The sequence below is a fragment of the Neovison vison genome, chromosome 13 (assembly GCF_020171115.1).
Source record: "Neovison vison isolate M4711 chromosome 13, ASM_NN_V1, whole genome shotgun sequence".
Taxonomy (NCBI): Eukaryota; Metazoa; Chordata; class Mammalia; order Carnivora; family Mustelidae; genus Neogale; species Neogale vison.
Genome location: NC_058103.1, coordinates 12,599,466 through 12,612,271, shown reverse-complemented (window position 1 = coordinate 12,612,271; position 12,806 = coordinate 12,599,466). Strand labels below are relative to the sequence as shown.

General features: G+C 45.1%; 1 protein-coding gene across 15 annotated transcripts in view; it reads right to left on the bottom strand.

Annotated features, from left to right (window-relative positions):
• SIPA1L1 (signal induced proliferation associated 1 like 1) overlaps positions 1-12,806 on the bottom strand; it is a 368,863-nt gene that overhangs the window by 124,728 nt on the left and 231,329 nt on the right. For all 15 annotated transcript variants that reach the window (XM_044230270.1, XM_044230260.1, XM_044230258.1 and 12 more), the window contains one exon: positions 10,480-12,280. In XM_044230270.1, coding sequence (XP_044086205.1) covers positions 10,480-11,977 — 1,498 coding nt within the window. In that variant the 5' untranslated portion in view covers positions 11,978-12,280. The remainder of the gene's footprint in view (positions 1-10,479; positions 12,281-12,806) is intronic.

Below are 12,806 nucleotides of genomic sequence, written 5' to 3'. Positions count from 1 at the left end.
CTGGTCATGATCTCAAGGTGGTGGGATTGAGCCCCATGTCAGGCTCCTTGCTCAACAGGGAGTCTGCTTAAGGATCCTTTCTCCCCTCTGTCCCTCTGCCGCCACTCATGTGTTCTGTCTCTCTCTCTCTCTAATAAATAAAATAAAATCTTGCAGGGGGGGTGTGTGTGGGAAGAGGTCCCCTGCTGTCCCAAAGATCAGATGGGGATGGCCTCCATGTACAGAGGAGGAACTCCATGAGAAAAGCCCAGGAAAGGAACTGATTCAATAAAGCAAATATTTCTTGAGCACCTGATTTAGGAGCTCAGGACGGAAGAGTTCACTGGGTGTCTAAAGTCGTAATGAGGTACACGCTTGGAAGACAGGTGAGGCAGGCTTTATGTATCAAGTTGTACCGAATAATAGATCTAAAGAGCCCTTCTTCCCTTGACTCAGCAAAGAGAAGGGCATATGGGAATCCGTGAGCATGGCAGTCATGTTGGTAGACTTTGCAGGAAGTTGGGGAAGCGCTCCCACTTCCCAAGTGGATGGTTCCCAAGTTAACCACTGTAACTGACCACACCTGAGCTGGTTTTCACTTTTCATCTTCTTTACTTTATAGAGAAAAGGTGCAAAAATGGTATAGAGAATTTCCACCAATCATGACGCAGCCCCCTCCAATCCTAGCATCTTCTGTGACTCCAGACAATACAATCATCATGGTCAGAACCAGGAAATTCAGACGGGTACAATGATCCCACTAACTGATGATTCTATTCAAAGTCCATCACGGTTTCCACCATGCCTTTTTCGTCCCGAAATCCCGCGCAGCATCCCATGGTGTCCTCAGTTACTCCTCCTCAGTCCCCCGCAGTCTCTGACAGCTGCTGGCTCTTTGCTCGCCGTCTTTCACGACCACGGCACCCTCACAGAGTACTTCCCAACCCACTGGGGTCTCCCCGGTGGTCTCACGCGATCGGACCGAGGGTGCGTACTCTGGGCAAGAGAGCCAAGGAAATGATGTCCCCTTCCCAGTGCATCAATTCCCGGGTTCAGGGTACGGACCCTGATTCAACTCCATGCAGGGGGCACCTGCCAGTTCTTAGGGTTGCAAATACCTTCCAGGAGATGCTTTGCGATTACGCACACCCTGCTTCTCGTCACCGGTCACTCACGGATGCCAGCATCCAGCCGCCGCGTCCAGTACAGTTCACCATAGGAAAACTCGGTCTCCATACGGGTGTTCTGGGCCTGCGGGGATCAGCTTGGTGGTCCGGGTTAATTCCCACTAAACCACCGCGACCACACACAGACTTGTTTGTGGTCTCATTTCCTGAAAAGGGAGGAAAAGGAACTGCCACACATTGCTCAGGGCCTGCCGTGGAACACGAGGTCATGCGCGCAGAGGGCCCTCACGGCCTCTCCCGGGTGCCGTAGGCAGAAGACACGCTCCACTGCGTGAACTCACAGACTTCGCACCCGCACCGAACATTCCCTCAGCTGCGGCACGGTCACGGAGCCTGCCGAGGCGTAGGTCCGGGCCTCCAAGGGCTGCTCAGGCCCGCTGTGAGCCCGTGCGTCGCAGGACGTGCTAAGGGCACAGAGCGACTCGGGGTGGTGGCGAGGGCGACCCACCACACGCAGGAGCCAGTCAGGTGGTCGAGAAATGAGAACACAACACGCATGCGCGGAAGCGGAGAGGCAGCCCCACCAGGAACCACGCAGGACACAGTCACCCACCACGGGCGCCCAGGTGGCTCCCATCCTGCACCGCGGTCGCCGCCCCCTCACGCTCCGCGCAGCTCTCGCAGGCCGCGCTACCGTTCCGCTTCCTGTCCACGTCCCGCAAAGCCTGCTGGGGTCGGGGGCACAGGGTGCCGAGGGGGGGCCCGCCGTCCACACCAATGCTCCCCGGCCCTGGTTCACAAAGAAGACCACCGGACAAGTAAGGAAACCAGTATTAGCATGAGAGAGAAAAAGGAGAAAACAGAAAATACAACCCAGAAGATACAGATCATTCCAAGAACTTAGGAGGAGAAATGTCTAATGAACAGCAATGGAGGAATGTGGATTAGAAAAAGGAAGGATAAGTTATTGTCAGACGTAACTACAGGGAAACGAAAATAATGAGATCCTTGGGATTAAATATACAATTGTTGACAAAAATGAAAGGCCTAGATAACTGCATGCAGAGAGGTGCACACCAATCCCTCGCCCGGGAGATAAAATTGATAAATAGAGAACAGAAACAAAGAGAAATTAAAATTACAAAGCAAAAAGCACGGAGGATAAATTCAGAAGTTCTACCATCCATCTAAATGGACTCCAGAAAAAGAGAAAAAATAAACTGTAGGTTTTTAAAACTATTCAGAAAAAATACATAATGGTTGAATTATTTCTTATAATTCTTAACTATTTCTCATAATGCTCAAATGTCTCTCATTTGTCTCAAGATCAGATCACCAATGGCAGACTTTATACACCATGAAGACAGGAGTCTGTGCTTCTGTTCTCTGCCAGGCACAGCAGCTGGCGCAGAGTATATGCTTCATCAATACTATTTAATGAATGAAGTTATAAATATGTACTTTTTTTCCTAGTAAGCTCTATGCCCCCACATGGGGCTTGAACTCTTAACCTCTAGATCAAGGGGTACATGCTCTACTGGCTGAGCTAGCCAGGTGCCCCATGGGTACTCGTTTTCTTTTTTTTAATTTGTTTTTAGAGAAAGAATAGGCCCATGTGAGCAAGGGAAAGGGCAGAGGGAGAGAGAGAACCTCGCAGTCTCCCTACTGACCACAGAGCCCGACTCCAAGCTCTTCCTGGGGACCCTGAGATTACAACCTGAGCAGAAACCAAGAGTCAGACACTCAACTGACTGAGCCACGCGGGTGCCTCTACTTGTTGATTTTTAAAACTACTTTAAAAACATAAAGAACACATGCTGATACTAAATAGGATAATGAATTTATGTGTAAGATGAAGATTATAAGCCAAATTCTTATAATTAGGGGAGGAATTACTTTCTCCACTTCTGTATTATTAATTTTTATGAAGAGTATTATACTTTTGTGTATCCTTTGCCCTCCACGAGGGTGTTCTGTTTTGATTACCATTCCAGTCCCCCACATCTTGCCAAGCAAGACGTAGGCACACGTGCCTATGTGACAGCCATAGAGGACATGTAACACTTGGGTCTCCCTTCCAGAGAGGGCTTACAACTGATTGACTGAGCCACGAGAAATGCAATTGGTTCAAAGTCTCTGGCTGTAGCTTCTTTGGATCTGCCCCAGTTTCTCAACCCAGCCACTCTCTTCCCAAACAGCCCCATCCATGAATTGAGCATGCTGGGGTCAAGAGAGCCTGCACTCCTCTAAAGCTTACTCTGCACTCCACTGTATTGCCTACAACTTTGTTAGCTCTATATCATGGTTTGAGGTCCCCTTGTCCAATTCTGCTCTTTTCCTGTCAGGGGTCACATCTGCATCATGGACTGAAGGCTTTCCCTGTTCAATTCCACTTCTCCTTTTTTCTGTCTCAGGCATCATCCCCGAGTCCCAAACAAACCACTTGAAAGCCTATACGGTCTCAACATCTGCTTCTCAGAGGATTCAACTTTATATAACTTTTATAATTTAATTATAGTTTTATATAATTTAAATTTATATAATTTATATAAATATAAAATTTATTTATATAAATATTTATATATTCATTTATATAAATATAAATTTATACTGTTGCAAGGTTGGATTATATTTGGGAAAGGAAGGAGATTGGATTTTGAGTAAGGTATACTAGAGATGGAGAGAAAAAGACACCTATGCGAGAACTTGGACAAGAGGCAATGAGGGCCTAGAGCTATAGCCCTGGGACCAGGACAGAACAGGAAGTTAGCAGCAATCTGAAGATAGACCCAAGGGACCCTCCCAACTGATCTGAGGAGGAGAATAAGGGGAGAGAGGCATCAAAGAGGCTTCAGTGCTTCAAAGCCAAGTGACGGATGATATCAATGGCATTTACAGCAAGCGAGCAGTGATGAGGAAGACTTGTTTAGGGAGGAAAAACTAAGAAGTCAACAATTGTATGCATGGCTTTGAGTTGTCAACTCATCAGCCTTCCAGGTGGAAGCTGCTGACAGAGGGTGAGAAACATAACTAGGGGCAGTCGGTGTGGCTCAGTCAGTTAAGCTTCTAACTCTTGATCTCAGCCCAGTCTTATCTCAGGATAGCAAGTTCAAGCCCCGTTTTGGGCTCCAAAAGAAAGAAAAGAAAGGTAGCTAGAATGGAGGAGAAAGCCCGGGAAGACAGAGATGCATTTGGTTAAAAGTATATGTATGCTAATTGTCTTTTCCAAAGATAATTTTTAGGTCATCAATTATAAAGGAAATATGCAAATTATGCTGATGAACCAGAAATAAACTATGCAAGTGGAAACAAGGTGTTACTAATGAAGGTGGTACAGTTGAGAATCAAATGTGGTTGTGGGAGCTGAAATAAAACAGGAGACACAGTCAATAAGAGAAGCAAACCAATAAAGTACTCCTATCACCAGAAAGCAGACATAGTAGCTACCAGAAAACCAGAAAACTGGCATCACTTCTAAAATAAATTTCTCGCATGGAACTTTCCAAAGGGGCTAAAGAATGACATAATGGGCAATGCTTCATCACCAGTTTTATTGCAACAACAAATTCTGTTTTTATATGACTGGATCTTAAAAAGATGACCTTGAATAAAGTCAAGTGTTTATGCACATGCGGCCTCTGATGGTTTATCTTGATTTAAAAATAAAAGCAAAGGGAGGAAGAGCTGAGGCACATACTCTTTTAACCAACTTCCACAAACCACTGAGTGGAGATGGCTCAGGTAGTACTGCATTCTATTCAGAATATAGTTCTTATAGTGCAGAGTCCAGATCATCATCAGTGTTAAATTTAAGGGATCACAGCTAAGAAAGAAAAAGAGGACCATTTTCAAAGGAGAAACAGGCAAACTTTCATACCCAATGGCCTCCTTGCTTCTGGAAGCCCTGAGCGGATAAAAATACAGTGGCAGGGGCGCCTAGGTGGCTCAGTGGTTTAAAGCCTCTGCCTTCGGCTCGGGTCATGATCCCAGGGTCCTGGGATTGAGCTCCACATCGGGCTCTCTGCTCGGCAGGGAGCCTGCTTCTCCCTCTCTCTCTGCCTGCCTCTCTGCTACTTCTGATCTCTGTCAAATAAACAAATAAAATCTTTAAAAGAAAAAAAAAAAAAAAAGATGGTGGCAAATCACACTCCCAGGTTAGCTCTAGAAGGCATTTAGTGTCCAAAATCTCCTGAAAGGGCTACCTAAGTAGAGCCACCTTCAAACCTATCCTATACAGTTTATGTGAGCTCAGTGAAAAATAAAAAACAAGGGTATTAAAACAATGCATTATTATACATGTATAAAATCTTTCCCTATTAATGTTGGTCAAAATTAATAGTTAAGTTCAAGAACCCAGAGGGCCAGCGATGCAGACTTGTTGGCTTACCACCTCCCTGAAAAATAAAACTGTCCCATCGAAACTCTAAACAGCATAATTATCCTTAAAGAACTCAATATAAGACAATCCAACTGGGACACCTGGGTGGCTCAGTGGATTAAGCCTCTGCCTTCAGCTCAGGTCATGATCCTGGGGTCCTGGGATGGAGCCCCGCTTCGGGCTCTCTGCTCAGCAGGAAGCCTGCTTCCCTTGCTCTCTCTCTCTGCCTGCCTCTCAGCCTACTTGTGATCTCTCTCTGTCAAATAAATAAATAAAATTAAAAAAAAAAACCACAACCCAGCTTTTCTCAAGTTTGACATTGCAATACTTACAGAAGGATTAAAAAACAAACTAAACACAGATTTTTCAAATAAGTTTATTAGCTGGATGGTGTTCCCTGATGATCTACACACACCACAGTATAGTCCACTGGCTTCACAACAGCTGCTTGACCTCATCTAACACACTCACGCTTTAAGACCAGCTCTTGATAGCAAAATTGAGACGAGATCAGACTGCTAAAACTGTCGCTTCCGAGTACACATGACGGTAAGGTATATATTCTAAAGAAATGTGATGCTGAAGATGGCTAATTATTTACCTCTCACCTTCTTATCAAGAAAACTGGATGTTATAAAAGCAACGGAAATCCAACAATCAACTGATAGTTCTGGGGTCCCGCATACCGCTGAAGAGACAGGTGTGTGCATGTGTGCGTGTGTGTATGCACGTGTGTGGTGGGGTGAGGAGAAGCAGAGGTGGAAGACAAGGGGAGAACAACAGAGACAATCAAACCTGATGGTTTAACGTTATTGGAAGAATAATTAGACAAGCAATAGGAGTGGGAAGCTATCAGATGAGCTTCAGACCAGAGAGTGGCAGTTTCTCCTGGCTACTGTGCAGTAGGGAGAGGCCTGCCGCTACCACAGCATCCCCAGTAACTTTGAGAGCGACACTCCACGTGGCATAGAGACTAGCCTATCAACACTCTTGACCAATGGAGCAACAAACACCACTGCCAAGACCGCGGGCCTCTCTTTTCCACTTATGCTCACTCTGAATGGGATTTGGGGAAGACCTGCCTCACAGACAGGCACACTCAGTGCAAAACTGGAGAAGTCCTGTACGGCCGCAGAAAGTGAGGTGAGCGAAGGCTGGCAATGTGCCCTCCCCAACAAGCCATGCTGACTCTAGGCAACATCGTAACTTTAACAGTTTTCTCTACTTACAAACCTCCGGGGTATTTCGATCTCGGTGACTATCTAAATAAAAACTAGACACAAAATACACATAGGGACTCAAAGGGAGATGACCCTATTGATATTAATGCTATCCTACTGCCTGGTTTGGGTCTCTCCAGGAAGGCTGCGGTTGCATCACTTGCAATCATCACAATGACAGCTTCGTCTCGGGGTCCTGAGAGCAGGAAGTGAAGAAATCCACATAAAACACCAAGTAAAGACACATTAATGTTACCTATGCTATTCCTGTCATTTAACCTTGGGTGAGGGACCAGCCTGCTAGCAAACCAGCAAAGAGGCACAGTCCAGAGAAAGGGATGGGGCGCAGAACCTTGAGGGTGCCGTGCTTATTTTAATAGCAAGTGCCAACAGTGGGCTTCCTGTATTGGCCCAGCCTCCACCAAGCAACACACACGGCTTCCACAGTGGAGTCAGATATCCTCTGGAGTCTACATTGACAAAACAATGACATGCATAGAAACAGTGTGATATCAGAGAGTGACTGCAGTTTCACAAGCCCCATAAAATTATATTTTACATATAATGTTGACTGTTCCACGAAAGGGAAACCCCTTCCCGCACCCACGCCCAGAGACTTAGCCACAGTGCAATCAGGAATGCATTAAACAGCAGAACGGCAAGGGTCTGGTCATGAAGAGGCTGGACTGGACTGCCAGCCTGGCCAGTGGCGCTGCCCCGGCTGCACCCGACACTGACGTCCTCCTCCAGCAAGAGGACTCGCTTGCAGATCCCGATCGGGAAAGGCGTTAGCCCACCAATCTCAGCGAATCAAGTTGTAGCGTAAAAATTATAAGAGGATACTTTGTTTAACCATATCCTATTGGTGACTAAGTACAACTATATAATATCTTAAGTATATAGTTACACCTTACGGGGCTTCACTTTAGCTCCAAATGAGGCTACCTGGAGCCATAATTTGTTGTTCATTATCCTACAGTGACAAATGACCTGCCCAATTTGAAAATACTAAGTTGTGCAGCCCAAGAAAACGCAGCAGGCACTGTGACAGTGCCTCCCACAGGACCGACTTCCTGGATTAACTGCTGCTCTGAGTCCCCCCCGTCCAGCACAATGATGAACACCCAAGGACAGGAGCAGATCATCTCCAGGGCCACACGTACTTTGTTCCCACCTGCTGGACTTCACGCTGACAGAGTCAGGCGGTGTCTTCCCAAACCTGTTTATGCCAGTCGACTTGTTATTGTAATTATGAAATTTAATTAAATATTATGAAAGCTGATGGAATAGGAGTATAAGAGATAAATCTTGTTTCTATTAAAAACTAAGCTGAAGGCCTTAGAAAGACTTAATGAAAGCAAGCCACTAAAAAGAAAGCTATTGGATTAGACGTGGGCAAGACGACTATAAAAGATGAGGAAAAAAAAGAAACTTCAGAGTCCATAAAACTCGATTGCGTTGCTATTGTCTGTTGTAGCTCTGACGGTTTTATACTGTTAATACAACATAAAATTCAAAATAGTAGGATCACTGTTGAAGAAAAACCCTTGGCCTCACAAGAGCTTGGCAAGTACATTCTACATATTTTAGTGAAAACAAAATATATTGGGCATGTATAATTTTTAAAGATTCCCTATTTTTAACTGGTATTTTCAATTAACCCAGTTCCAATTATGCTCGGTAAGAGATGTATTTTCCATGCTTCAAATTAGAAATGACTTTGGATTAGTGGCTTTTAAATTTATGAAGTGCTGTGATCTAAGCTGGATACCTCTGGAATATAGATGTCCAAATTTTTATGCCATACAAACCTCTACCAGATTTAAACACAAAAACATACTCTTCCCCTTCAGTCTAACACAGCAGAGAGAAGAGCAGGGCGGTTAAGAACAGGACGCCAGTGAGACAGCAGGAGTGGAATCCAGGCTCCCACACGACTAGTTCCCTGTCAGCTGAACCACTTATGTCCACTGAACCACGTGAGTCCTGTCTTCTCAACTGGGAGATGACATCGTTAATGCCACCTACACCTCCCTGGGCATTTTGAGGATGAAAGGAGAAAAATGCAGGGCATATCAAATACTTACTAAAACTTCCTTATACATAATATGTGCTTCAAAATGTTCATTAATATTAATATACTGCTTAATAGAAACAGTGCCTGCTACTGCATAAGTAAAATTATAACTAACATGTTCTTAATGTGTCTTTTTTTAGTGAGATGGCCCCCAACAACAGACAGCTCAGAAACACCTGTGAAAAATTTCCCAGGTACAATAAAGCAGGGTTTCTCAGCTAGAAGCAACTTTACCTCCCAAGACATATCTGGAGACATTTCAGGTTATTACAACTGGGGGAGGGGCAACTACTGGCATTTAGGGTATAGAGGGCAGAGTTGCTGCTAATCTTATCTTACAAGGCTCATAGGATAGCCCCCTCCAGCAAAGAATTATCTGGGCCCAAATGCCAAGTTGGCAACACTGAGAAACCTTGTCAAGTTGTACAGGACAGTGTATAAGGAAAAGGTGATTTCTAAAATCTGAACACCATAAAATCATTGAAAAACACTGGTTGTTTAAAAATGAAAATGGGATTTTTGTTATCATATTGTCAAGTATCCATGACCGAAGACATGGATACTTGGCAGCAAGACAAGATTCTTATGGTCAATAAACCCTCGTGAATACGGTCTACCATGTAATAACCTTAGAGAAAGTTTTATTCTACTGTGAACAATGTAATACAGCTACCATGGGCACTAGAAGTGGAACTTCATTTGGAAGAAGACGTCTAAGACAGATTCAGAAACCCCGGAGCAGTTAAGTGGAAAGTCAAACTGCTCTAGTACTTTGCATCTGGGAGGCCCCTTGGCTGGACCGCGGGGACTCCTGAGCTGGCTAATGCTCCACAGGGTAGGTCCTTCCTTGGCGAGCAGCCTGTTTTCTCAGCGTGGGTACTTGCTGGACTTAAGCTCACTCTTGAGTGAATAAAAACACTATTAGATTGCTCCTAAGACTTCGTTTAAACTACTGACAGTTCAATAAATCACAGGGCCTTTCTTTAAAACAGGAGGTAAGACTATACATAAAGCACAATCCAAAAACAGATGCATATATATCCCTCCCCCCACACAAACATAAAGTAGAAAAGATTAGAAAGGAAGTCACCAACATACTAAGGATACTTATCTCTTCGGTCCCTTTTTTACCCCATTCTGTAAGATCTAGATTTGACTCCTGCCTGAGACTTCCGGGCTCTGCGACTTTTGTCAAAGAGCAAAAATCCTATCAAAAGGATAAGAATGTGTAAGTCCCATTTACTGATGAGAACACTGAGGCAGAAAAGAAATGGTTCCATACTAACTATAAAAGTGCCACAAAAAGGCAGCATTCTGATTGTTTTTGTAGTAAAAAAAAAAAAAAAAAAAACACCTATCTTTAAAATATTTTCAACTTCTGTGAAGTGTGTAAACCTGGCGATTCACAGACCTGTACCCCTGGGGATAAAAATATATGTTTATAAAAAATTTAAAAAATTATTAAATAAATAAATAAATAAAAATATTTTCAACTTTATGGCATCTCCCTCTCAAGGGAACAGAGCAAGTCTCTTAGACAAAGACTATAATTTCACCCACTACATTTAAAAAACCATTCCTAGTAAATATACATTTCTATGCCTGAAAGGAGGAACTCACTCAAAAATGCAAAAAGACAAAAAAGGTAGCAGAGACATTTAACTACTTTATCCACGAGGCTGCAGGATCTGCACTCACCCTTCTGGTAGAAGAACTTCCTGTAATAGTACGCGCCCAGGTCCACGTGCTCCACGATATACCTCTTCACCCTGTCCAGATGCAGCACGAGGCCGTCCTTGGGCACCTCGAGGACAGCCACCCCCGCGTTTGTGCAATGGGAACTAAGCGTAGACTCAAAGGAGGCACTTTCACACCCACTAAAGGAGCCAGAATTGGATTTTGACAGGCTGATCTTCCTCTCACCTTCTCCCCCAATTTCGTTCCGAAAATACGGACAGCTCATGACCAGCTCGTTGCTCTTATCATCTCCCTGGTCCATGCTGAGGCTCCCCTTGGAATTGAGGTCCTCGGTGCTGCCCATCGGGGAGCTAAAACTGGCCGAGTGGGACAAAGGTCCCGAGACCAGGGAGGCCACGGCAGCGGCTGATGCCCCCGTGGTGGTGTTTCTCCTCTTGATAACATTGTGCCTGTTCATAATCGCCTCATTCAAGTCAAATAATATACTCTGGACATCGTAGTGGGCAAAGCACTTTGGGCACGTCCAGGGCCTGACAGAGTCTTCCGACCGGTTATCCTCCAGATCCGACGACTTTCCAAGTTCCTCACCTTTGGCATTGCGTAATTTCCGAAAAATGGACGAGTCTCCGGTTTCGGACTTGGACCGGCGCTTGAGTGGTTTTTCCCTTTCCTTAAAGAGCCTGAGGTTGTCTCTCTGGGAGATGGGCCCGTCAATAACATCCAGAGAGAAACCGGAGCCCTTGCCCCCACCGGCGATGAGAAAGTCACTGAGCTTCGTTGGAGTTGGACCGCGATCGGACTTGTCGTCTTTGTAGCCCTTTAACAGATCGAAGAAGCTTTCCCCGGACGTTCCCTGCTTGTCGATGGAAGAGGTGCTACCATATTCCCTGTGCAGTGACGGCCCAGTCTTGTAGGTGGGCGAGACACATTCATCAAAGCTATCCACGTCAAGTTCACTTATGGTGATGTCGCTGTTGCTCCGCTGCCGGATCCTGCGCAGCGCCTTCCTGGGGGAGCTGGGGTAGGCTTCGGGCATGAGAAATCTGGAGTCCATGCTCTCCGCCGGTCTCGTCTTGTTTTTCAGCGTGTTCTGTATGCTCTTCAGCATGGCTGAGTCACTGGAATTGAGGCTCACAGAACTCCCCTGACTCACAGGACTGCTTTTGGAGGACAGGCTCTCAAGGCAACTTGAGGTTTCTATTTCCTGGCTTGAACGGCTAGATTCTTTGACGTTTTCCTTTCGTGGGGGCCAATCCGCAATCCTAGCCCTAACCCCCATCTTGGGGACTCCGGGGGTGGAGGTTATATGGTGAGAACCTTCACTTCGGGGAGGCCCGACCGGAGCCATGACCGAGGACCCTAAGCTGCCATTCTGGGACCTGAAGCGCCGCATGTAGAAGTCGTCGGTGTGGACTTTGGGAGCGCCATCCGTGGCCACCACTGAGGCCCTTTCGGGAGCAGCGGGCCGCTCTGTCTGCGACCGTTTCAAGCTGGTCATGATGGAGAAGCAATCAGACTCAAATCCCTGCACAAAGGACCATCATAGCTAAGTTTTAAATGTGCACTTCCCTTTTGGAGAACGGTTTCCAGAGAATACAGCAGTTGCATGAGATCTTAATCTTTTTCATTTAAAAGGTGAAATGATGCCTTGTTTCCAAACCTCTGAAAATCCAGATCTTCAAAACATTATAATCCACAATGGTTCCCTTTGCTTTGCTTTCACAGACAGCTTTCTTTCAGAAAAAACTGAACGGAACTTGTATTACTGGGACTCTGTGATTGCCACAATCCCATGCTTTCTCTAAAAGAGAGAAGGACAATTAGAATTAGCATTTGATAAATACCTCTAAAAATAAATATGCAATTGCTAAAACCAGACACATGAAACTAAAAGACTCAATAATGGACTGCGGGTCACAGTTCACAGCCCATCTTTTTAGTAAAGCAGATTTAAAAGAAAGTGAAGGCATTTAAATAATATATGTTTTGAAAGACTATTAATACTTTAGCTTCATTGAACTGTTACATGTAATGGGGGTGGGGTGGGGTCGGGAATCTTGTTCCAAGACATCAAGGCTCCTACCCCAAGTGCAGGCTCCAGTGATCTCCCATAAGGGAGAGTATCATGAACCACTGCGCCGACCAGAAGTTCGAAACACGAGCAACAGAGTTCAATAATCAGAACAATGTAGAGTCAGTTTTTAAACCAGACTAAAAATCATGTTATCAAGTACACTGCAACACTCACTTTTTAACATCCTTCATATTTCAAAACCCCACTTGCTTTTTCAGTTTCTTTACAAACGCTTAACATAGTTGGCAAGAGC